This window comes from Tachypleus tridentatus, chromosome 6, assembly GCF_004210375.1.
Source record: "Tachypleus tridentatus isolate NWPU-2018 chromosome 6, ASM421037v1, whole genome shotgun sequence".
Classification (NCBI taxonomy): domain Eukaryota; kingdom Metazoa; phylum Arthropoda; class Merostomata; order Xiphosura; family Limulidae; genus Tachypleus; species Tachypleus tridentatus.
Window position 1 is genome coordinate 107,576,292 of NC_134830.1, and position 26,754 is coordinate 107,603,045.

General features: G+C 33.9%; 1 protein-coding gene across 1 annotated transcript in view; it reads right to left on the bottom strand.

The window, feature by feature from the left end:
• The window catches only part of LOC143253264 (G1/S-specific cyclin-D2-like), a 38,907-nt gene extending 12,979 nt beyond the window's left edge, over positions 1 to 25,928 (bottom strand). Inside the window, exons 1-3 of the mRNA XM_076506830.1 lie at positions 25,192 to 25,928; positions 24,495 to 24,710; positions 12,483 to 12,642 (exon numbers count right to left, since the gene is read on the bottom strand). Coding sequence (XP_076362945.1) covers positions 12,483 to 12,642; positions 24,495 to 24,710; positions 25,192 to 25,395 — 580 coding nt within the window. The 5' untranslated portion in view covers positions 25,396 to 25,928. The remainder of the gene's footprint in view (positions 1 to 12,482; positions 12,643 to 24,494; positions 24,711 to 25,191) is intronic.
• Between the last annotated feature and the right edge of the window lie 826 nt (positions 25,929 to 26,754).

The window sequence follows — 26,754 nt, forward strand, 5'->3', positions numbered from 1 at the left end:
TCAATCCCACTATTCGTTGGCAAAATAGTAGCTCAAGAGTTGGCGGTAGTTGGTGATGACTAGCTGCCTTCCCTCTAATCTTACACTGATAAATTAGGGATAGATAGCGCAGATAGTCCTCGTGTAGTTTTGCCCGAAATTCAAAACAAACAAAACAAATCTATCGTAAGATGAAGGTACAGCGATACGTCTACGGATTTACAATGCTAAAATCAGGGGTTCAATTATTCCCCTCGATAGACTCAGTACATAGTCCAATGTGGCTTTGCTATACTAAAGAACACACAAACACTTAAGATGAAATAACTCAAAATCGGGAATTATTTCTGTTACCACTGTGTTGAAATATAACCTACGAGTATAAAGTTTCTAATTTTGTCATCGTTTTGGATGATGCAAGAAGCTTCATTCACCTGTAGTAGTTCGCACTGGTAACTAAGGGCTTCATTAAGCTCTAATAAACTTTAGGGAACAGATACTCATTCCCTTAATTTCTAAGGATTAAGAAACTTTTCAGCAATTCTTCAAAGTTGGGCAAATTATTACCTCCATTATGTCCATTAACGACGCACTCAAGACGTAAGCGCTGTGGGGGGTCTGAATCAGTAAAGATGTACCCCAACTCTCTTTTCCTAAACACAAAACCCATCTTTTCACACTTCTTCAAGTCCTATCTCCGACACACATTAGAAGGAGAATGGGAACGATACTCTCCTTTCCAAACACAGTACTGAAATAGCCGGAAAGGCTTTTCACATGGATATCACATGTACAGTAAATATCTTTGAAAAATAGCATTTTTTAAGATTGCGTTTCCCCACTATTGCCACTCTTGAGACCATAAGTGAAATGTAGAGGCGTTTTGAATAACAACTTCCACAGTATATATAACAGATATACAGGTTTCATTTACAGTAATTACAATACTATAATCAATTTCAAAGTATTAACATAAGTTTTCGCGTTTTTCTATAAGCAAAAAATCAAACTATATATTACGTGGATAAAGGTACAAGCTATGCCTTTTGCTTGATTCTCTCGGAGAGATTGCGAAAATGCGATTCTGAGAGATAGTGTGTTTGTGTGTTTGTCTTATAGCAAAGCCACAAAGGGATATCTGCTCAGCCCACCGAGGGGAATCGAACCCCTGATTTTAGCGTTGTAAATCCGGAGACATCTGAGAGATAGAGTAAACTGAAGTAATTTAGTAAATAAATATGAGGAACAGTTTCATGTTTAAACTACTAGTTTTCAAAATTGATTCTGTTCATTATAAAAGAATCATTAAAATATAGGGCTATAGACGAATGTTGTACATCAATAACATTATTTTAAATTGGAGACGTATTGTGATAATACTTTGCTTATATTCTTTATGATTTAGTGAAGAAAAATTGATATCTTTCAAACCACACCCACGAAGAATAAATGAAAATGCTTTGTTTACTTAAGGAAATACAGCGAAATTATATTATTGAAACTCAGATACCAATACCATGCTCTTGCAGTTTTGTTACTTCTCATCTATAAAATCCAATTTCAACATTAAATAGTACTAGGTTGTACAACACAAATTCTAGCGTTAAAATGCATTTTATCTAGATCTCTGTTTACTTTTGTTACTAAGAAAATAAGAACGAAAAAAAAAAGAGATAATAAGAGGAAGAAGGTTCCTGGAATCTCATGTTCTGTATCGATTAGAAGAAAGATCTGAGTAGAAATTTGATAAAATTTCCTTTTGTTAGTTTTACACACCGAAACCTAACCATTTAGCAGCATTTTACGTAAATACTAGGTCTAAAAATTTAAGTCTGTTTGTACATATTTTATCCGTACGTCACGCACGACTAGAAGTATAGAATTACGGCCGAAAACACTGCTAACTACAGCAAGGGTGCTCAACTTATAATCAAATGCATTCAAGATATTTTACATTTCCCACGTGTAGCACAAGGCTACATAAAGGGTTATCTGTATTCTACCAACCACTGATATCGAAACCCGATTTTATAACGTTGTAACTCGAAAGACATACCGCTCTGCCACTGTTTTTTTTTTTTACGTATTGATCTATCGCGTTGGATGTTTTCAGTGAGTTATACACAGCAGAGTATTGAGGTTAACTGGTGCTCTAGCACGTTATACACAGCAGAATATTAAGGTTAGCTGGTTCTCTAGTGAGTTATACACAGCAGAGTATTGAGGTTAACTGGTGCTCTAAGCCCACAGTTTTAGATGCGTTTTTTCCTTTTCGAATGACTCAACGTGAAAAATTTCTATCAACAAATTAAACAGTAATATAAAGAAAGGAAATTGTTTTGCCAAATTTATTTTGAAATTCTTTTAATTTTGTTTTAGAAATTCCTATCCTTAAGATACGCCCCTTAAAATATTGCGCTATAGGTCCAGCTCTTGGAAATCTATTATTAATACACAAGACTATATATAACTAAGTTAAATTTAGTTGTGCGCTATATAGTCAGCTCTTGTTTTATCAATAACTTTTAATAAATTCTGCATCAACTGTTACACTTCAATTAAATGTACGTGGTAACGAATCATGAATTATTTTTCAGTTTTCTTTTGTCTTTAATATATGTTTGAAAATATTTAGGACACACGAGTATCTTTTTTCGCACGTACATAAACTGTAAAACTATCAGCTGTGAGACGCATTGGTTCATTGAGAATACTACGTGGGAGAGCACGCGCCCATACAATTTACATCGCGTTCTCGCGATCACGTTGAACATGTTGAAGAATGTTGATATACCGCTAGGCGTGACCCTCTCTACCTGCATTCCACAGATTGAAGGGCCTGGGAACGTGAATGAGTGGCCACCTACGAGCTTTAGTTGGCCAGTTGTACAACGACAGAAATATTCATTGTCTATTCCAACTCATACACGTTTCTCCTTCACGCAAATGTGTATAAGTTTCACATTGTTACTATCACACCAGTGTAAAATAGCTCTCTTTATCTTACATCACAACACTTCTGGTATTTGTACTTTAAATTAGCTTTTGTAATATATCTAGAGAAGGTAAATAGTTGAGAAATACCGTAGTATTTATCATGGTACATCCATATCCTATCTCAGAAAACTTTTGAATTAAGCAAGCAGATACAACGTATTTCATATTATTTAACTGTGCTGTCCCAAGTGTGAACTTGGATCTTTCATGTTTTCCAAACATTACACTAGCTGTTTTTTAAAAAAAAACACCTGTCCGTCACGTGACCTATAGTACCAACACATGTAATCGAGCGTTCGCTGGTGAAAAACATGATTAAACTCCAAGTCCAAAAGTCTGTTAATCCAAGTATAAAAAACGGCCTTAAGTAAGATTTTGACTTGATAAGAACTATAACAGGTGTAGAAATGCACTGTGGTAGAAGAAAATAAATTATCTGGATATTTTGCCTAACCGGAGTAAACATGGACCAAATGAAATATCTTACAGTATAAGCAAAAACGTGTTTATTAAACTACTCCCCGAGGTAAAGTAGCAAGATTTTATAGTTAAATTATTCTAAAATCAAATGAAAGATAGAGCTGAATCTGGAGTATATTTTATGAAGAACAAATTATTAATTGCTACAGTGATTGAAATATGTTCATAATCAATATGGCGTTAACTACAATTCGTGAATCAAGAAAATCTACAAATTTAAAGACAATATGTGTAAAAGATTCACACTTAGTAAGCAAACAAAACAAGAATAGGACCGATCTCTCAATCCCCCATAATGTTATCTGCCAATTAATCTGTAGTGTAGATGAAAATACTACATTAAGGCTGAAGAGGGCATACTCTATTCTTGGGGTCGGCGTTAACATAGTAGTAATCTTTCTAGAACGGCAAAATAGATGGCTGAAAAATGAAAACAAAAGTTCACCCATGAATTAACTTACCTCGTTCTCTGTACATTTATAATAGCAACTCTCATGTTATATTTCTCTTAACTGAGCACCTGTGCTGCGGCTAGCCAGGTGACCACAATGTGGTCAAAGTGTTTAGTTGCCTTTCACAGTTCAACTTTCTGATTTATTATTTTTTTTACTAAAACACAGTCGTGTGTAACTAGAAATATTTAAAACGTTCAGGAAACTAGGCAAGCTCAGTACACTACATTTCGTTTTTCAGGAAGCGCGAAGAATAAAAATATTCTTGTAAAGTTATTTTTCCAGTTCGTTTTATTCTTGTTTTCCTTTTTCAGTATCAACTACCGATCGTTATACTACGTCAGAAGAAAGTTTTGCTCGTTTGTCCACTTGAAAGTTTCTACAACTACATTAGTGCTGATGTTTCCTCACATCGTAAATGAGCGTTTATTACAAAATAAAGGTCATATTCATCGATTCTGAACTGTACTTATTGTTCATATCTAACTCTTTGGACACTTAACCTTCGATCATGAAACCTCATGTATTAAAAGTACAAACGTCCAATGACGTTACTGTTGGTTCAGATAATCATTTCGACTGAAGTCTACATGAGATATATGTTCTACTTGGGGCTGAAGTAGATTTTCTAGACCGTAAGCTTGAGAGTTTATTATGCTATAATTCGAGGTTCGATCGTTGCATTTGGCACTGAAACAGATAGTCCACTGTGTAGCTTTATACTCAAAACACACAAAGCCATATGATTTTATTTAGATTTATCACAGAAAGTTGAGAAGTTATACAACTTCAAATGACAAAATAATAAATGTCGTGATTTGTATTTAAAAAAGGTTACAAACACCAGTTATAGAACTCATATTTTTAAGGTTTTACTAGAAATCGTCTACATCTTTACACAGTAATGTTAAATTCTTAGAAGTGTTGCTGTACCTGCCGAAAGATATATTCACTCTGAGTTAAAAAATGTTATAATCAGAACAACGATCTTGGAAGCTAGTCTGCTTGCCATGTTAAAACTCAGTTTTATTTCAGTTCGAGTTAATGTAGAGAACTCAATCTAGTCATCTCCCCTACACAGCTAGGGTCAATGAATCTAGCAAATTCCACAGCTTGTTGCTGGGGTGTTGTTATAAGTAGTTGAGCAGCTAACACAAAACCCATCGAGACGACCTTCGACTGAGACTACACAAGGCGATATCATTACCAATAACTACAGCAACGCAGGCGGAGGAATATTATGTTTTAGCAGACCAGATAGAAAAAGACTTTTACTAAGTAAAACTTCTATCGTACGTCATCAAATGTTTAAAATTTCCCAGACTTCCCTCTGTCATTCTTAGGATTGATAACATTTTCTGAACATTCATAAAAAGGTCTACAACTTTCTATAGGTTTTAATATAACACTGTAATAACTTTGCTCCTATGTATGCTCATAGTGGCACAGCGATATTTCTGCTGACCTACAACGTTAGAAAGCGACAAATAAACCATTGTAGAGCTTTGTGCTTAATTTCAAAACAAGCGCACAAGATTTTCCGTGTACATGATGAAATGTTCAAATAAGTATCTACATTTTTAGTAACAGACTGTATAAACCCTCAACGGTGCACAATGTAGAAAATAACATGTATTTAATTTCGATTATAGTGAGTTTAAAACTAGTGTTCTGCGTAATCGTCAGATTATTAACAGTATTGGCTTTGCATTTTAAAGCAGTTGTTTTAATTAACAACAGCCTAGTCAGCCGAGGAGTAAAGGAAAGGAAATTCATCCAATTGTTTTTCTAAAAAATATAATTTGCTATGAGCACAATAAACACACTATCAGTTTATAACATTTTCAGCTAATCAGCGACATTTCATTTGTATTTATGCTTTAGTGTTTCCTTACTTTCTGTAATCGTGTAAATTCTTAACCAATGTCATCATTAGACCTGTTCCGTTGTTTGTAAGTCATCGATTAATTTATAAGTTTTCTTGTTATGCAACTTAATTCAGCGATGAAATTCGCCACAAAAAGTACAGTTACTCACCTTTGCTAGGACTGTCTCACAGCGTAAGAAGTATGACGTTTTTTATAAGTTAACAGTACCTGTTCATGCATTTTCCAAACTGAACTACCAAGAAAAAAAAATACTCGCTACCAGATTAAAAGAGAGAAAGAAAACGGGTGTTACTCCACCTGTAATTCCGAAAAAGAACTAGTGCAGAATTTCGATGCATACCAGCAAACGTTTACGAGTGTATTAATCTTAGTCGATCCAGAGTTTATTTAGCGTTATATTAGCTATAAAGTCCTGTGTTTTCTATAAGAAAATATTCAATATTTTAAAACTGAAGAAGGAAAACAAGTAATATAGCGCATGAGGTGAACAACAGTTTATAAGACAAGTTACTAATTACAGAAAATTATAGATGTATCACTTTAAACAATATACATTGTTTAACATCTAATACTACAGCCAAACTAATACTTTTGTAAAGCTACGCTTTCTAAAATACTTATAACAAGAATGATAATGTTTGATTTCGCAAGCAGTTAACGTCTACGTATTCGTTAGGACTACAGTTTGCTTGTTTGTTTCAGAGTAAAGTTACATTGGGCTACTTGCTGAGTCCCCGCGGTATATTTACACTATACCGCGTTTACCACAAGGATCGAACCTCGAATTAAGTGTTATAAGTCCTTAGTCTTACCACTTAGCCAAAGAGGAAGGAGAGCTGTATAAAAAACCAGTTTGTTAGATCAGGTTTGTGAATAATATTGCATTTTTGTATGGGTAAATTTGCTCGATATATATGAGAAAGATTCAACACTGTTTGTGAATTGATAAGTTTATTTATCCACAAATTCTTCCCGTAGTTTTGGCTAGTTTACTTGGGGTGGCCCTCGTTATATAGCGTAGCCCCATGGAAGTGGGGTATCAAGAGAGCTAAAATGTACCTTAAAGATGTTGGGGGCCTAAGAATAAGGTCGATGAACACGAATCTGGCATATAATTTAGTGTTCTTGGCCTACTGGAATTCTCTAGAACTTCTTATTTGAAACTGCATTCACATCTCCACTCACAAGCTAACCGTCCAAACTTAATTCAGGTATCATCAGTGGGTGTCGTAACAGCATTTGTTCTAGGGTACAGGGGTTCCCTTGTGATAGCAATAAAAGTAATTGGAAGAGTCTGGTGCCCTGCAGAGGGCTGTGGTATTTCATACTAATAGTGGGAATGTCCATTGTTCACCATAAATAACCTATATTTCGTAGATGCCAGGTATCTCCTATCTTGTATTACATTCTAGTCACTGTCTCATGGTCAAGTTAAAGATAATACTTGACAAATGCAAGTTGAGAATAAATCATTTAAGTCGGATGACCTTAGAGTGTGAACTATAGCGCTCGACTGTTAATACCAGAATGCATATTACAATTACCATACCTACGAAGCACTCACTGATCACCTTGCACAATGATCCTTTGATTGTTTGTGTTTTATATATTTTCACATTTATTTTAAGTATAAGATTCATATTTCTACTATAAGGGAAAACGTTTTTCATTATGAATTGATCAGTAGTTAAATATGTGGGTGTATTTATCTTAGCCAAAACATCACTATTTCTTTCATTGATAAAAATATTATGAATATATAAATCTATTCTAAAACACTTCAGGTGTACAAAAAGTAGCGGACAAAACCGGTTTCAGCGAGCGATTTAATGGAATGAAATTGAAATTAGCGACCAAAGTGGTAGCTACACTTATAGTATTGGTCATAATTTTACAGCAAATATTCATCATTAGTTAGCTAGACTGTGTGTGTTATTCATTCATTAGTTAGCTAGGCTGTGTATGTTATTCATTCATTAGTTAGCTAAACTGTGTGTGTTATTCATTCATTAGTTAGCTAGGCTGTATATATTATTCATTCATTAGTTAGCTAGGCTGTGTATGTTATTCATTCATTGGTTAGCTAGGCTGTGTATTTTGTTTTACCCACTATATCCACACTTGAACAAAAAACTGACTTTCTGATTACGGGAACCCACTTGAAATAAAAATATATCTGACTTGTTGATTTCGTAAACAATTAACGTTAAGACCACAGTTTTCTCGTTTCTTTCAGAAACAGTACAGAATTCTGATGAATACCAGCAAAATTTCGCGACTGGATTAATCTTAGTTGATGCAGAATTTATTTAGCGTTATATTAGCTGTAAATTATCGTGTTTTTTATTAGAAAATATTTAGTGTTTTAAAACTGAAGGAAGGAAAACATGTGATATAATCCATAGTCTTCCACTGCTAAATTAGGCACGGCTAGCGCAGATTGTCCTCTGTAGCTTTGCGCGAAATAAAAGCAAACAAAAACAAATAAATATTACATACGGATCACTCCCTAAAATTCTTATAACAAATGCGATGCTATGTTCTTTGATTTCGTAAGCAATTAACGTTTGTTTATTCGTTTAGGTCACAGTTGAACAAAAGAAAAATGCGGCCTGGGTAACTAATGAATGAATATTTACTGTAAAAGTAAATTAGCGACCAATGTGTGTGTACACTCAATGCTATGAGTGTAGATGTCAGTTTGGTCGCCAATTTTGATATCTTTCCTTTAAGTCGTATGCTGAATCCTTTTATGGTCACACTTTTTCAACCTAAGATTTATTTGATTATATATCATGACATTTTGAGAATACAAAAAATTGATAAAACGTATCTGCTTATAGCAGCTTAAGCTTTATAGATAAAGATCGGTTGAAGCCATTTGGAGGAGTGACCAAGCCTACTACAAGACCTCTCAAAGTACTGAATGAGCATTTATGATGCAGTATACACAAGCCAAGCTAATTTAACTTATTTCAATAGCATATACGTCTTTCTTGTGCGTGATTAATTGACAACGCAAACCTTAGTGATAAAGGTGAACAATAACAGGTTAGCTTAAATTGTGATAACATCGAGCGCTGTTTCACCCAGACTTACTCAGGTAACCTTGATGTAAGCAACTTAATCAAGAAATACTGAAGAGTAAAAAATAATGAAAAAACAAACATAGACACACAAAAAAACGCCCAAGCCATGTTTTCAAGTAATGAGGGAGGACAGGGTTTATTGATTTCCGGTGTCAAAAACTCCCACATCTGAACATCTTTGGTTTCCACACCTGCAAAATCACAGTCAAGTGCGTCAAGTTACACCCTTGTCTTGTAGGCAGAAGGAAGAATGTTGCGATTTTGATCCTCACACAGGTAGGCTTTTTCTCACACCTACTTAACTTGGTCATTTTGATGTCAACTATACTATAGTCCTTTTACTACTAAATCTGACTGAATTTCAGTTAGTAGGAGTGACTAATATATAAGAATATTGGGTCAGAAGGCGTTCAAAAATGTCATACTGCTTGTTGGAAATTCAATAGTTTGAACAATTATTATTTATTTTATTGATTTTTACATTTTGTGGAGAAAGGTATGAATGTTTGCTTTGGTGAGTGGTAAGAAATTATATAATTATCGTATCACGCAAAATGTGTAATTTAAACGATGTCAATATATGTCAAATTCTCAAATTAGTATCATCATATATAAACAAAATAGTTGTATGTATTTTTCAAAATATACTTAAATATTCTGTTCGACTCTTGTGTGTTTCTGTGTGATTTTTATAGCTATCGGGCTATCTGCTGAGCCTCCCGAGGGGAATCGAATCGGTGATTTTAGTGTTGTAACTCTGTAGCCTTACCGCTGTACTGGCCAGGACTCGACTTTTGTGAATTGAATTTTATATTTTTCGTGTTAACTACAAGAATTGTTTTAATTTAAAAACAGGATAAAGGTTGATATCATTCTTTTTTCTCTTCTAAACTGGGCTAAAGAACATTATATTCTCAAAAATATTTAAAAGACCGTTTAAACACAATTTCTTTTTCATTTCCAATAAACAGATTATTTATTACGATCGATTTTAAAAATGTATAAAACATTCACTTTTATTGAATTTCTGGTTTTGGTAATAAGGAGTTTAAACCATAATCACGAATAACAATTTAATCCGCAAACATCTTAAAAGTGTAGTTTTGTGTACATAGCGAACAAATAACTGCCTAGTATTATAAAAAAGAACGTAATGTTATGAATAAGTAATTATTATGCTGTCTTACTTTCTTGGGTGATTACGAGAGAAGGAAGGAAACCGCTGAGATTTTAAAGTTTATAACGCATGACTAGTTACAGTTATAACCTAAACGAAACTTAAAAATCTTTTTCCCCACGACATTACCTTATTGACTGAAGTGTTTACTTGTACAACTTCCGCTTTTTCTCACTTGTGGTTACTCAAGCAATAGAAGGTATTAAGCCCAATTATACCTCTTCGTCATTAATTTTACCAAGCTTCACTTAACGAGATATGAAAAAATATGGTATATTCGTGGTAATAGCGATGCATTTTTGTATCTCACTCGTAGACCATGAAACGGTCTCATATCTGGACATGTTGTTCAAGTAATGAAGAGCGATTAAATCTCAAGATTGGCCTTGTTGTTCCAGAAATAGATTTAAGGAGGCCGTAACTATCTTAAACAAGTAAAATCAAAAAGTTCTTTTGTTTTAATTTCACGCAAAGATACTCGAGGGCTATCTGCGCTAGCCGTCCTTAATTTAGCAGTGTAGCTCTTGGGCTACTCTTTTACCAACGAATAGTGGGATTGACCGTCACTTATAACGCCCCTACTGCTGAAAGGGCGAGCATGTTTGGTGCGACAGGGATTCAAACCCGCGACCCTCAGATTACGAGTCGAATATAAACGAAAAGAGTCTCTATAATTCAGGTAGTAAAAGTGAAAGTTCAAGTAGAGTGTGGATATTCACTTTTGACTAGCATTAAAACAAAAAGAAGAAAGCTTCGGAAACTGACAAATTTCAAGATTTATGTTATTTTATAGAAGTACTGTTTTCAGAATACTAGTGGGTTATTTGTATTCGTAAAAGCTAGCTTTGCCAGTAAAGATCTGGTTAGTAATTTAGGTGGATGGATACATGCATGAAATATTTAAACAACCAATGAATTCCAACATTATTAAACAACATTGCAATGTACATTAATCATTCTGAAAAAATCAAACATCCATTTCTAACAGAAAATGTGTTACTGAAATTGGAAGTATAAAGCAATTAAAATTGAATTATGTTCTGTAACAGATTTACTGTTTTACATTTATTTTACTACGTACGTTTGTTTCAGTATTGTGTTTTTTGTGTGTGACATATATTACTGGATGTGTATTGAGCAAGTCTCACCTGTTTGTAGAATATTCTCGAGAGCAAGAATCAATAATATGTAATTTACGTGTTTTCAAACATTGTTGAACGTTCGAGAATCTCCAATGATTCGAATAAAAGTAGCTAACTGAAAGACAGTTATTATTATTAGTTAGCTGCAGTCAGTATACTATAAGCATTGGAAGCTATAATTATGGTTAACGCTTATTAATCAGAAAACTACAGAATTTAACCAGGAACGTTTATAGATTTCGAACATTACATACCATTAAACTTCAGTGAATTACTTCGGACGTTATTATGAGGGCATTAAATATCTTCGCCGAAAAAGGTCAGCTTGTAACCGGTGAGAGACCAGCTAAGAAAAGACAGCGCTAGCTTAAACGAGGTGTAACAATATCATTTCTGAATTAATTTGCTCGTCGTGGACCTGGACCATCGATAAAATATTCAGTTCTAGACCAGATAGAAGACTCAGTATAGTTTGTAAAACTCTTGTATATAAACCAATATTTGTAATAACCGTTAATAACCGTTAATTGTATTTTTATTATTTTTATAATTGAATATATTTGTCCTAAAAAAGAAAATTGTGTGTATCATTCTTGTTGGTAAATATTAGAAATTTGATACATACTAACATTTAACTAACTTCTAAATTCAAGTTCAAATTTCCGGTTATTTGAAATTGTTATACATAATGTGCGTAGCATAAAAAATCGTCTGAGATAAATTATAATACGTAACAGCTCGGACAGTTAGAAATAAGAATAAATCAAAAGTTGTTTGTAGTTGTGAAATAATAAAGTAGCATATTGAAAATAACTGTGTTAAATTAAGTGCTTCAATTATTTTACCTTAAATTGCTGTAATAATTTATTTTCATGTAGTTCACTACCGGTATGATTTGTGCACTGCACTGTATTCAGTAGATTTAGTTTTTACCTGCTACGACGCTCAATTTAGAAAAAAAAAAAAAACTAATCAAAAATTGGTGAAATCTCTCCTTTTCTATGTAGAATGCTCAAAGGATTCCAGCAATAATTACTGTGGTTAATTTCTATATTGATGCCATTTTTGTTCACGTTATCTTGTGTGGTTCGTGTGTTATTAGCAACCATGTCTCAAAAAAGTCATGGTTTCACGAGATATTTGGATCATAAACAGTTTAGAAAGAATGTGTTTAAAAAACGACGAAACGATTTCGAATTTGGTACTTATGGACCCAGCAGTATTTCCACGGTTGCATTATGAAAACATTTTAATGTTTTAAACCAGGTGAAACTTACCCGTAGAACACATATTTATTAAAACTTCTGCGTGTCCTTTGGTCTTTCTTCTTGCTTCTTCATTAAGTGGAAGTCTGTGAAGTAGTGGTTCTAGGAAGTCGTTGGGAATAACGGCATATATATCCCACTTTAGTCGACTCAACACTAACAATTCCCAGCTCTAGATAAAAAAATAGCAAGTAGTGCTTCAATAAACAACAATGTTAACTAATGACGGAATCAACAGTAACAGTTCAGAGTTCTGTAGAAATAAGTAACACATTCTTTAAAAACAACAACACAGTAAACAAATAATTGACTCACTTTGAATTGTAAAGCTAAACCGAGGGGTTTCTACTAGTATAAACAATGTTTGTTTGTTTTTTGTTTTGTTTTTTAATTTTGCGCAAAGCTACTCGAGGGCTATCTGCGCTAGCCGTCCCTAATTTAGCAGTGTAAGACTAGAGGGAAGGCAACTAGTCATCACCACCCACCGCCAACTCTTGGGCTACTCTTTTACTAACGAATAGTGGGATTGACCGTCACATTATAACGCATCCACGGCTAAAAGGACGAGCATGTTTGGTGCAACCGGGATGCGAAGTATAAACAATGTGTTTGATTTTTCTGCCTTAGTGCAGGGTTCCCAAACTGTAGGGCCTCAGACTCCCAGGGAGTCGGATCGAATATACAAGGTACACCATACTGTGAAGGTGTTCAGTATCTATAGTTTCACTAGTTGGGGCCTCTGTCAGGATGTGAGATATTCTGGGAGGGCTTGTGCTACAGTATTCGCTATAGATGTAAATGAAGGGAAAGAATTACATTTACTTTGAGATCTCCAGAAATTTTTGAATATTGGATGAATCTGAAACATTCTGAAGCATTTCTATAACTTAAAAGTAATTATTTTATATTTCATTTTAAATTTTGGTGTCATTTTTATTACAATTTAAATTTTTTCTATCACTAATGTTAAATGAGTTGTATATCAAGTTACTTTGAAACATGCGTATATGAGCAACCGCATGAAAAATTATTGTAGATAAATAAATCTAAGCTATTGACCTCACACATTGATAAGGGTTTAGCAGCATTCAGTTAAATCGTAATTAAACTAAGTGTTTGTAAGAAATTATTGTATACATAAAATGTTGAAACACGTATACATAAATAAATATGCATAAAAATTACACGTAGATATTTGCCAAAATACTTTGAAAAAGAATAAAAACACCTAAAAAATGAAGATGTAAAACTTTCGTCGCTAATTAATTTAGCTCGAATACGAATTAATTGGGCGAATCGCTTACACAAAACACATGGTTAAATCTAAAAAAATAAAAAGAATGCCTTCAGAAAATGTTATTTCAGTCAAAGTTTTATTTAGTTTGTGAGTAAGCCTTTGAATTTCATGAGTAATTAATACTGGTTGTTTATCAATAGATGAACATGTTCTGTACCTAGTGAATGACGTAATAACGTTTCACAAAAATTTGCGATAGAAATAGCCTAATACGTCAGACTTCACTGCTTCGATCTCATATAATTTTATCTATTACTGAAGATTTTGCGGCATTAACACTACAAAGGTATCTGAAACAATAGAATGATAAAAATACATATTATAAAGAGTCTGAACAAAAAGTACACTCTTAAAGGCGCCGAAAACATCTAATGTCGCTTCGGTTGAAACGGGATCAGTCTGTATGTTTTCTATGATATGGGTCTTCAAAGATATACGAGTAGAAGAGTCCAAACAAATTCGAGTGAAAGTGATTATCACGGTCAATTTCACTTGTATAGAGTTGATCAATCCGATGTTGTGTTCATGTTTTCTTTCTTTCTCTCTCTCTCTCATATGTCTGATATGAATAAACACGTATCTAATAAACTAGAACATTATATTACTTTTTGTAGACGTAATTTTATATTGCAAGACTTCTGCTGTACACTAGAAAGCAACAAAAACAGGCTATCATAACGTTTCACCTCGTCCAACACTTCAACAATAAGATTAATTCATGCACTTTATACGTTTACAAAATGATAAAACTTTGTAACGCCCCCACGGCTGGGAGGGCGAGCATGTTTGGCGCGACGCGGGCGCGAGACCCTCGGATTACGAGTCGCACGCCTTACGCGCTTGGCCATGCCAGGCCTATAATACTATAGAGAAAACTATAACATTACAACTGTTCTTTAAAAACTGTGTTTTTACAATAGAATCAATCTGTCCAAATTTTTAAAGACAGCATAAGTTGAATGTATGTATTTTTCTGTTTTCTCCCAGCATTTGGTTCCATGAAAAGACGTGTGATCTCCATTAATCAATTTCTGTCGGAATTTTAAACGAAGAGCTGGTTTTTTCGGTGTTCAGCAAAAACTAAATAATATGCTATCTGCGATTTTTCTACCGCGAGGAATCTGAATCAAATCCTGGGTTTTTAGAGTTGTAAGTCTATAAACTTATCGCTGACCCACTGGGTGGAGGCTTTAAAATAATTTTCATGAGATATCAATGATACACAAAATTCCGCATTTTATGACAACCTATACAAGTCCAGTGGTGCTCAAACCACTCTATAATTAATGCTTGCTGTATCAAATAATTTTTTAAACTTTCTTTATAGTTGTTTCAAAAGCTGTTTAAATAAGAGCGATTTTATGTTTGTGATAAAGAAGAAACAAATTCTAAAAAGAAATAATATTGTCATTGTTTACCACATAGCTACACAATGGGCTATGTGTGTCCACATGGAGATAGTAACCGAATGTCTTGAACTCTACAAGTGAACTCGTGCTGAACAGTTACATTACTAATTTCAGTATAATTTTCCATGTATGGGAAGTAATATTGAGCTGGTACTCTTGCCTTATTGTATATTACTTAGATCACGTAATCATACTTTTGTAATAAATCCTTTTGGTGTCTTGGCATCGCCTATTTATTAGGACGCAGTCTGTGGGTTGTACTCGAATCCCCTTCACAGGGTATGCTCGTACTTTCAGTCATGGAGACGTTACAATGTGATGACCAATTCAATTCTTACTTGGTAAAAGTGTAGCCCCAAGAATTGGTGGTGAGCGGTGTTGACAAGTTTTTTACTGCTAAATTAGGAACTTCTACCTGGAGAGAAGATGGGCGTCACCCAGTGATTCTGCCTGAGAATCACCGATAATGCAACAGCATCTAAGGTGCCCCAAGAGTTGTAGGCGGGCTCGGGACTCAAAACATATTTGAGTAAAGCTTCTACAGTGTGTTTTTCATTTTTAACGATATCTTGTTTAAGCATTCTATTATAATAACACAGTTGAAAGACACTAGAGCTCAACACATAAGAAAAGATTTAATATACAGCCCTAAGCTGGATCAAAAGTATTTCCTAGAAAACTCATTGTTGATAAAAGCAAATTTTTTTCACATAGATATGGAATAATGCTTAATCGTTCTTCACATCCGTTAAACACACCACTCAGTACAGGTCTTAATGCGCAGAAACCTACTGCTCCGTTGCTCAGATCATCAGCGTGTATATTAATATTTAGGAAGTCATATGTATACACATATGTGATTTCTAAAAGTGGACTACTGTTTCAAAAGGACACGTGGCGCACTCGTGCTGGGATGATGCCCATTATTTCGTCCTTTTGTGTATACACGCGACAGAAGGTCTGCAGAGGTAAGGTAGATCAAACCCTTAGACCATTTCTCCAGATTCTACCCAACAGTACAACAACGGCCAACCAAGTGAGGTTCGTGATAAAAAAAAATCTCACACCACCTGGCTGATGCAGTGTGAGCACATACACACCTTTTTCTTCGAGCCACTCTTTTCCATCCCTTTCCGTATTTTGAGTGGCATTAATTCCTTCTATTCCGATTTCCTTCAGTACCTTTAAAGTGTTTTCAAAAGAAGACAAAGTACTTTTAAGTATGGTCACATACTGTTCCACCAGGAAGGCACCGTCAAGTCTCGCTCACTTTATAATGTGACCATTGAGAATACAGGACATGCTTCCGGTATGAATCTATTGAAAAATGTTTTATGCTGCTGAAGGGGGGAAGAAGTGTCTATTAGCAAGGTCTCCAGCACATAACACAAAGTGCATCTAACGGTGGTATAACAGTGAAACTTAACATTTAAAAACAGATGGAGATTTATCAGCGATAACGTTAGCGGGGTTACACACCCAGATAACTGAATGAAATGTAGATAGGAAAAGAGAACAACAACAACAACAAAAACAAAAACGCATGACTTTCCTATTCATATTTCACCTGGACAATTTCCCTAAAAAGGGTCCGAGATTTTGTAGAGAAACTTAACTTAGTTTGTTTTCACAGAACTTCAAACGAATGTAAAAGAATTATGAAAGTGAAAATAATATATTGTTTTTAAGATGTTGATAATTCTTATTTATCTGTATATTATGCTGAATACCTATTGGCTTGGACATTTTCCATGAAGTATGCCAATAAAAGTACCGAATGAAGATAAAATATTCGTGTCCGTCAATATAGTTAAGTGGCTTAAAATATGAAGACAATATATGAAAATGAGAAAGTATGCTGTTCTCTTAGGGAAAACTATAAAAACGAAATTAATATATGTAAAACTCACATCCAAAACTGCTTTAAAGCACATACTCAAATATAATGCACAAAAATGTTCACATTAGCACTGAACAGTGTCAACTTTGAAAATACATTTTATTAGATTGTTTTTCAATAGTGTGTGTTTTCTTATAGCAAAGCCACATCGAGCTATCTGCTGAGTCCACCGAGGGGAAGCGAATCTCTGATTTTAGTGTTGTAATTTCTTAGACTTACTACTGTACCAGCGGGGAACTTTGCAGTAGTTTGGACACAAAAAATAAAATATTTTAAATGGTAAAGTACGAATTTTTCCAGACAAAGTGAAGTAGTCAGAAGAAAAAAATAGCAGTTCATTTTTGTTTCTCAGAAGTCTTCTAGTGGCTCATAAGTAAGTTTCAGGATTTATGACATCAGAATATGGCTTCTATCCTCGAATCAGACACTGCAAAGGTAATCTATTAAGCGATTTTGCGCAAAAAACAAAATAAAAGGAAACTGGTGTTCCACTGGAACTTTAGGCAAAGTATACATGGTATCTTTAATAACTTTAATGGACTACAACTGCTTGGTTTGTTTGAAATTAAGCACAAAGTTACACAATCTGTGATCTGCCCACCACGAGCATCGAAACTCGGTTTCTCGCGATGTATGTCCGTAAACATACCGCTGTTCCACTGGGGGGCTACAACTGCTTGTTGAATAAAACAGAAAAGACCTTTCGGCTTTTATGCTGGAGCCTTCTTCAGGTTTTTTAAGAATTTTTAGAATTTCCAAATTATTATTGAATTGCCCAGTATGGTTAAGGGACTCAACTAGTAATTCGAGGGTCGCGAAATTGGAATCCCTGTCACATCAAACATACTCGCCCTTTCAGCCATGGGGGCGTCATAATGTTTCGGTCAATCCCACTATTCGTTGGAAAAAGAATAGGTCAAGAGTTGATGGTAAATGGTGATGACTAGTTACCTGTTAAATTTTCCCTCTAGTCTTACACTGTTAAATTAGGTATGGCTAGAGTAGATAGCTTTCGAGTAGCTATGCGAGAAATTCAGAAAAACAAACAAACAATTTATTGAATAGTTTAATACTCTAGAATGTAATTGTATAAATGAATAAAATGTATTGCGTATTTAAATTAAATAGTATATTTAATGTAAAAAATGTTGAAAATGAATGCACAGAAACGGAAGAAAATAATGCATTCTATATTTTCAACAATCACCAACCGTTTCGCTATTGGTTTTGGGATTCAATGATGTCATCGCTGCTTTTGCTTGCCTATTCCTTTTAGACTGTACCATTCGTAAAGAGTGACAAATCACACAGTGAACCAGATGTACTCAAGGATTTTATTACGTACTGTTACAATGACCTTGGACGTCTGCCACCACAACAAATAACAAACAGCTTAGGTTTTTGTTTTCTTAAGCTGACCTTTTAAGGTCTAAGTTGTTTGAGCTAGTCGTCTTGAAGAGTTAATGTATAAAATCACAACCTCCAGCTAATCAAAAGCGATCTTTCTTCTTTCAAAGGGCATTTTACACGTGAGTTAATGTGGGTGTACATACATATATCTGTATGTATATAACCTGCCATAACAAAAGTCATCCTTTCATTGCTTGTTAAAGCACGGCCGTTAATTTAGTTTATGTTGAACACATATAAAAATATTTTAGGGATAGTTCAGTTCTTTTGAAAACATATTTACTCGTTAATTTATCACAGGATAAATTGTTTGTATATGGGAATATTAAGTTGAACAATTTTAATATTTCACCTGTGTTACAGAACTATTTTTAAGCAGAATGTACTGATACTTCATCGTGAGCAAATATTACAAAATATTTAAGGTTTGTCTCTTTTTTTTTAAAAGAAAAAAACTATAATCTTCAGTAGTTTATATTAAAAAATAAATAATAAAAGCAACACTTGAAATAGGAGAAGTTACTGAGACCTATCTATATAATTTTCTTTTTATGTTATAGTAATAGTCTGAGAAGTTAACAGTGTTTCACTTGCACGCGCTGTGTCTTTTTCCAACTGAGATAACAGGTGAGCTCAGGTTGTACTTTTCTCTCAACATGACCATCCGTAACCAAATAGTTGAAACCTTAATGTAAGAGTTCAGAAGTACTATTAAGCTGCCAGTTTCAATGTATTAACCACCATGGTTTATTCTATATAGTTGGATTGACCAGTTTCATCTTTACTGAAGATTTTTGGACAGTTTTTGTTGATTGTACTTAGATGAATCATTTGAATAAGTAGTTTCGTTCTGTTTAATATCTGTATTGGATTACTGGCGAATTCCTGACCAGTGGACAGTTTAATGTTAATACGTGAATACTTGTAGTTGATTAGATATATCACATCCTTTTCCAAAGAAGAAAATTCATATAGCGAGAATTTTAACAAACAGACGTAGAATCAAAGGAAACAATATTTTAATAAATTTTTTCAGTACTTTTTTCATGAAAGTGCCAAAACTCGCTCTAGTAACTTTCTGGAACACCAACGGGCTCCAAAGTCAATCATAAACAAACGCTTTCACTAATAAAGTGAGGATAATAATTGCTAAAAAAATTTCAAACTCAAAAGAAGGAAAAATAACGAATCGACAAAGTTGGATACTTTTTCATTATACCATTAACAAGCTCAATCAAGAGTGATTTGAAAACTAAACGTTCACAAGCACCCAATTGTATCTTGATAGAATTGTAATGAACTTTTATGACTTTCGTCCGTTTAAGGCAATGTCAATATCCGATACCCACAAAGAGTCTGTGAAAAGCTCATCAAAGTTTATAATTTGAAAGTAACCTCGCTGCCTTTCGCAGAAGTTTGTTACACACACAAAAAAGACGTTGGACAATATTATAAAAACATGGCCATCAGACCGAACGAGATCGACGATGTAAGAATTTGTTGCAATGACAGCATAAGACTTGGAACATAGTTCTTACATGGTGGATTAACTTTACCTAAACCCAAACAACATGTTGCGACAAGTCTTTGTAAAATAATTTATCTTAAAGCCTAGTGATGTATCACATTTACTAAAACACTGGTGGAAGAATACCCCTTTTCCTACAAACAACATCGTTTGTAACTTTGTTTTTCAATATTCGCGCAAAACTAGTCAAAATCTAACTGCGCTAACAGCCACTAGTTTTTCAACTGGTAAACTATAGCACCCATTTATAACTCTTATCTGACCGAATATTACCAATTGACCATCATCCTTATACTGCATGCACAGCCCCAAAGTGAGGACAACGTTTTTGTTTTTCCTACTACAAAGGTATGCGATTCACAGTTCAGGTATAACACGCTATGCCCTAAGGAAAAAACGGTAATTAAAACTACTAATGCGATTACTTCATTTTACTAAAACAGTGAACGAGATACAGTTATGGAATACAATGCATTTACTAAAGTTTATTGTATTTTTAATTTGTTTTTAATTTTTTTACCTGTTGAATTGATTAAAAATGCTATTGGATAGCTGTTTGTTTATATTAAAGGAAGTAAAATTCATAGATTGTTCTTTATTTGTAATGAAAAACGTTTCATTTTTACTTATTTTTGAAAGTTTAAGTCATAAGTCGTAAATTAGGTTCATATAAAAAATACGGATATGGATTTTCACTGACCCAAAGGCAAGAATCTAATTTACTGCTTTGCATGGAAAAGAAGTATAGTGCTTTTGATAGGCATTGACAACTTGTTGAAGTCAAAGCTTATGAAACAGAAGTAAAAGGTCACAATAACTGAAATATTTTTCATATGTTGTTATGATCACCAAAATCATCCACCACTAGTCACTGAGTTCCTTGTTTGACAGAAAGTGTTTGTCATATATCCCACAAATCAAAAATATTTGTAGTTCATAAAAAAATCGTGAAGTCAAGGGTCTTTCAACATCAGTCATATCACTAGATAAAAACGAACGTCTCTGATGTAAAAATAATAACAAAAAAGTGTTTGTTCGGCTGATGTCAAATTCAAGATGGAAATAATATGCTGCGAATATCATAAAACAAATAAGACACTACACAATATATACATACATACATACACGTTAAATAAAAGTTAAAAATAGTGTGTTACTACTAGAGAAGGAAATTTTCGGGATCATCAGTTACACGTTCATTACAACAATATATATCTGAGCTGACAGACAAGTACAGAAGGGTGTGTATATGATATATTATATCCATTGTCTGTTTCATCCTCTTAACGATACATTACGTACACAATGAGCTAAACGGCTACGTCAGAGAGAAGGTTATCACTTGGCAGCGTCCGCCGTCAAAAGCGATTACTCTTAATGGAATAGAGGGATTGAATGTCACTTTTATAATGCAATAATACCTGGAAGTATGAAACATGTTTAGTTGCATAGCACCTCAAACCTGATACTTTTGGGATATCTTATCCAATACGTTGACCACAAGACCACGCATAAACCATTGTATATTATAACCAGATCACGCGTTTCTCAATACTGTTATAGTGTTGTTAAGTCAAGTATTTTGAGCTTATATTGATCGTTAGTATATTAACAAGCTAGATGTTTCTATGTAAAATGCATCACTGATGTAGATACCAATATGTAAAGATTCAATGACGCAGAATAATTGTTTGTTTGTTTTGGAATTTCGCACAAAGCTACTCGAGGGCTATCTGTGCTAGCCGTCCCTAATTTAGCAGTGTAAGACTAGAGGGAAGGCACCTAGTCATCACCACCCACCGTCAACTCTTGAGCTACTCTTTAACCAACGAATAGTGGGATTGACCGTCACATTATAATGCCTCCACGGCTGAAAGGGCGAGCATGTTTGGCGCGACCGGGAGACGCAGAATAAAGTTGTTTAAGTACAAAACTTTACAGTAGGCTATCTACAGGCTATGTACCCGAATTTCAGTTTTATAAGTCTATCAAGTCCAGAGTTGATTCATTAGGAGATTAGGTTCATACGTCGTAAACCTTTATCATTGAAGTAAGGTAGTTTCAGGGCAGAAATGTAAGACAGCCTGAAAATTCGCTTAAAATGTGATATAACCTTACGTAGTTTTATAAACTATTTTGTTATTATAAATAGTTTGTTTTAAGAGAAAAACGCTCATAGTGGACTATTTTCACAAAATCCACTGCAGATATCCACCCCTGAAATTTTGTGTTTTGAATTCCACAAACTTACCACTGAGCTACCGGTGGAAAACTGTAATTAAATAATATAAATATATATATTTACATATTTTCATATTGTATGTGAAATCGATGATAGAAGCAACTTGCGAGGCCCAGTAATTTTATAAGTATGAACGTTCATCAAGTCGTCTATCGCTACCAACTAGTTATACTCAGACTTGTATAGCTAACTCATGTATAACCGATGCACTGTCTTGTAAGAATTGTCGACTCTGTACGTCTGGTGATTAAGGTAATAGTAATAAGAACAGCTACAAATGTTTTCACACACGATTTCTTTATACAATTGGCAGAGTCTACTTTTCCATCACGTGCAGCCTCATAACTGTTTGGTGGGAATTGTACCACAACATATATCTAACACAGGAAATGAGTTATCAACACTCGCACCAAACAGCTGCTATAAGCTTTCTCGGCACTTTTATGTACTCACTGTTATAGGCTCTTGAACGAAATGCATAAGCCACACATTCACTGAAAACCTGTTTTTATCTTTAGACAAAGGATAACATATTTTCCACATAACGCCGAAACGTGGATATCTAGAAGATGTATTTTATGAATATAGTGTGTATCACAGAAAACGTGGTTCGATACTAGAAGTACTCCTTGTTTATTTTTTATAAATTTGCAATATTATTCAGACTGTATGTACGTATGTATATATATATTGCTTGTTGTGGATTTGTTTTGAACTATAAGGATGCACATCCCTGATGTAGATTGCTCTTCATACTGATTCAGTTTTAAAATGAAATTTTTGTTGCTTGATAATGAGCACAAACCTAGGCAAAGAGCTGTCTGTGCTTTCCTCACCACGGCTTTTGAAACCCGGTTTCTGGTGGTATAAGTCCGCAGACAAACCATTGTACCACTGGGGTTTAAATTGAAGTAACAGGATCACTACAAAAATCGCTTTTCTAAATAAATTAATTGACTGTCAATTAAACACATCCCGCTATTATTGTTCTTAATTTTCTAATTAAGTGCAGTGTTTATTTGCCCTACCTTACTTGCCAATTCTTTTAGATTTTATATAATATGATGTATAGTTTAAACAAAACAAATGTATGTATGTGAAGCAAACGTTACAGAGATGTGGACACCATTTGTCACAAATATATATTTTGAAGTTTTAACACTTTTACACATATTTGTCGTTTTCACGTGGACAATAAGTCACTATTTTGAATACATTTATAAAAACTACGAATGTTGAAGTAGTACAAAGAATTTTAACAATGTGTTTTACAACATAAAGGAGTTATTAACTTCCTTCGGACCTAATCTTAGAACGTTTCGTTAGTATCACTTACTCGTATTTAAATTAATTATTTTTGTTGTAAAACATCAACATTATTTAAAATACTAGAGATAAATTTTTAATGTTTCATTCAACAGGATGTTTGTGTGAAACCAGTGACGATTTAAAGCGATTTTTTTTTAATTCGTATTTTCAAAAATCTATAATTTATGTACAAAGTTAAAGAACGCCGTTGAAACATTTCACGGTCATAGTCAACTAACTTTTACCTTACGATATGACAACATACACGAAAACAATGTGAAAATTCTGAATCTACGTGAGAGGAAAATACAGTTATATGTATAGTGTTTTTAGTTGTCTTTTACTAGCCACATTGAACCTATATTTCAGTTTGCGTCAATCAAGATTCAGTAAAGTGTCAAAACAGTACGCTTTCAGCTTGTATTACTTGGTGTTTTAGCCTATATTAACACTACTTTATTATATTCGCTACAGGAAACATTCGTAAGTACGAGTTTTATATTTCAGTGTGTTAAAATACATTACGTTGCAAAATACTTAAATCATTGTTATTGAAAAATGGCATGTTATGGTTTAAAAACACTGATTACATTTATATTCAATAAATACATTATATGTTTTAAGTAAATACATAGTCTAAATTAAAATCCACTGAATTAGAAATTTTTCTGTTGACTTCAAGTCGAATTTTTTGCAACGACCTTTAGAACTTCTTTATTGTCGTTGTTCATGATTTACCTTTGAAAAACATTCTAGAAATGAAAAACGCAAAAACAGCTTGTGTTATGAAAGTTAGCTTGGACCAAGCAATTTGAAATAAACTGCTGAAAGTCATCTATTTATATACACTTAAAAAGATGTAGGTTGCGTATTATTATGTGGATTAAGATAAGTATACCAACAAAGAAAAATAAATCACTAAATACTTACTACCAATTCCTCTTCAGTAACGGAATTATCTGTATAATGACACAGCTTTCTGGCACTAAGAGGTATTACTTGGCGAAGTTTAGACGCTAAGAAAAGACAAACGGTTCCTAACAACTGCAGTTGAGTTCTTTTAAGTTTCACAACAGACAGGAATCTGTCCATGCAATTCACAGCTACGGGAAACACATCTTGTTGACAATGTTCTACCTCACAAACCTAAGTTTAAATGATGAAGTACAATTATGCATTAATGCATTATCGAAAAGTGTGCGTTCAAATTATATTATGACACATCACAAAACTATTGTGCAGGTATGAAATGGAGAAAAGAGGGCAGACAATTCAGTATTCGCTACTACTGAGGTTCAAATTTTTTTCAGTGATGTATAGACTTCTCTTTTTTCTGTAAAAATAGTTGTTTTTCCAAAAGTTATGCAATTAATATATTTGGACACATTATTTTATACCACTTTAATTATATTTTATATCAAGAAACACATAACAAATGCATAACAAGGCTGTAAACCTAGCAAAAAACCCAACGAAAAACAAACTAATATTATAAGCTGTATCTTACTAAAACATAAAATATAAACACCATAAAAGTAAGATCTGAAAATCTGATATAAATACCCGCACATAGTTGTTTTAGCATCATAATAAAACTGCTCTAAATATTTAAACTTTAAAGTCTTACCTCCCACATCCAGTCAGTCACTTTTCCCCTCATGTAAGATTTAATGTCCGATTGAAAACAGGTAAAATATGACGAAGTTGTACAGTATTTTTCTTCTAGTTGTAATAAGTTCTGGAGTACTCTATCACTTGTTAGTTTAGGTTCTGGAGAGGCGGTGCAAGTTTTCCTTTCAACTTTCTTTTCGAAACACAAAAGCTCTTCCATGACGACTTATTCTAAAGTCTTACTCCTCCGTAAGCATCAGAGTTGAATATTTCTTACAAGGCAGAACGACATCGGAGAGACTTGGAAAATTTAATTTGTTATTACTTCTCTATTGAACTACACATAAGGAATAAAGATATTCCAATTCGGTTATTTCATGTGCAAAATTCGCGACGTTTGTGTTATACTATAGAATTATCCAATAAAGCTAGATTATGGTAGGAAAAATATGGACTCATAAAAGGCTTAGACACATAATGAAACGAACTTTATACACGTTAGATTATAAGTAGTGAGCTCGAAGTGATACCAGTCAAGCTAGAAGGGAGGAAGAAAAAAACTATTGTTGCGTTATCAATTATAGTCTTGGATAAAGTATAGTAAATACTTATTGTAGATTAAACCAATGCTGAACGTGTCAAAGACGAGCGCTCGGTTTTGCTATATGTGTAAGGCCAGCTGATCATCAGACTGAAGTTTCAGCAAGGCTCACGCGAGATCCCATGTCCTCTAGAGCGGCTTCCCCTTCCACCAGGGGTCGTTACGTCATGTTACGATCTGTGAGAATACTGTTGTCTTTCATTTCCATTTACTGCCGGTAGGGTGCGGAGAATCTGTTGAGGGACAACTAAAGTCCTTTGCCTTCTGATAGTTTTTTTTTCTATGTGTATATGTGTGTAATAACACGACTGAAAAAGTTGGTGCAACATCCGGTAGTTAGTGTTTTCAGAAGAAGAGCTATTTTCTTAGCTACCGGCCTTTTGAATGTGCAGGAGAATATAATATGCATTAATCCCTATACAACATAGATCATGTCATACACACATAACTATATTTATTATCAGGCCTTGAAGAATATTTTCTTTTTTCTTTATTTGTATAAAAACACGATGGAATCTACGTAGAATAATTACAATATGTTGTGCTATTAAATTAAAGAGAAATTAAAATGTAACCTTTTTATTCACCGAAGTTTATGTTTTGTGAGTTATTTCCATTATGGTTAACTGTCGCTAACAATTTATAGTTGTTTTTCGAATATTAACTCACACAAAGAATTCGGTTTGCTTTTACAATCCATTGCTTTCTTCTCATAGCAATTCGTGAAATATGTCTTTATAAGCGTGTATTAGTTGACCTTCATTATGTAAGAAAATCTTGGTTACTGGTCTGGGAAGTAAGAAACTTAGGTTGTATATTTTACTTAGTTTTCAGCTAAAAGTTCTTTTACTTAATTTGTAAAGTTTGTTTTTTTCACAATGCTGACAAGCTCAGAAGATTGGAGCACGAATTAAAGTCACATGCAAGTTGATTCAAATGTTTGAGTGTGTTTTCTTTTAGCAAAGCCACATCGGGCCA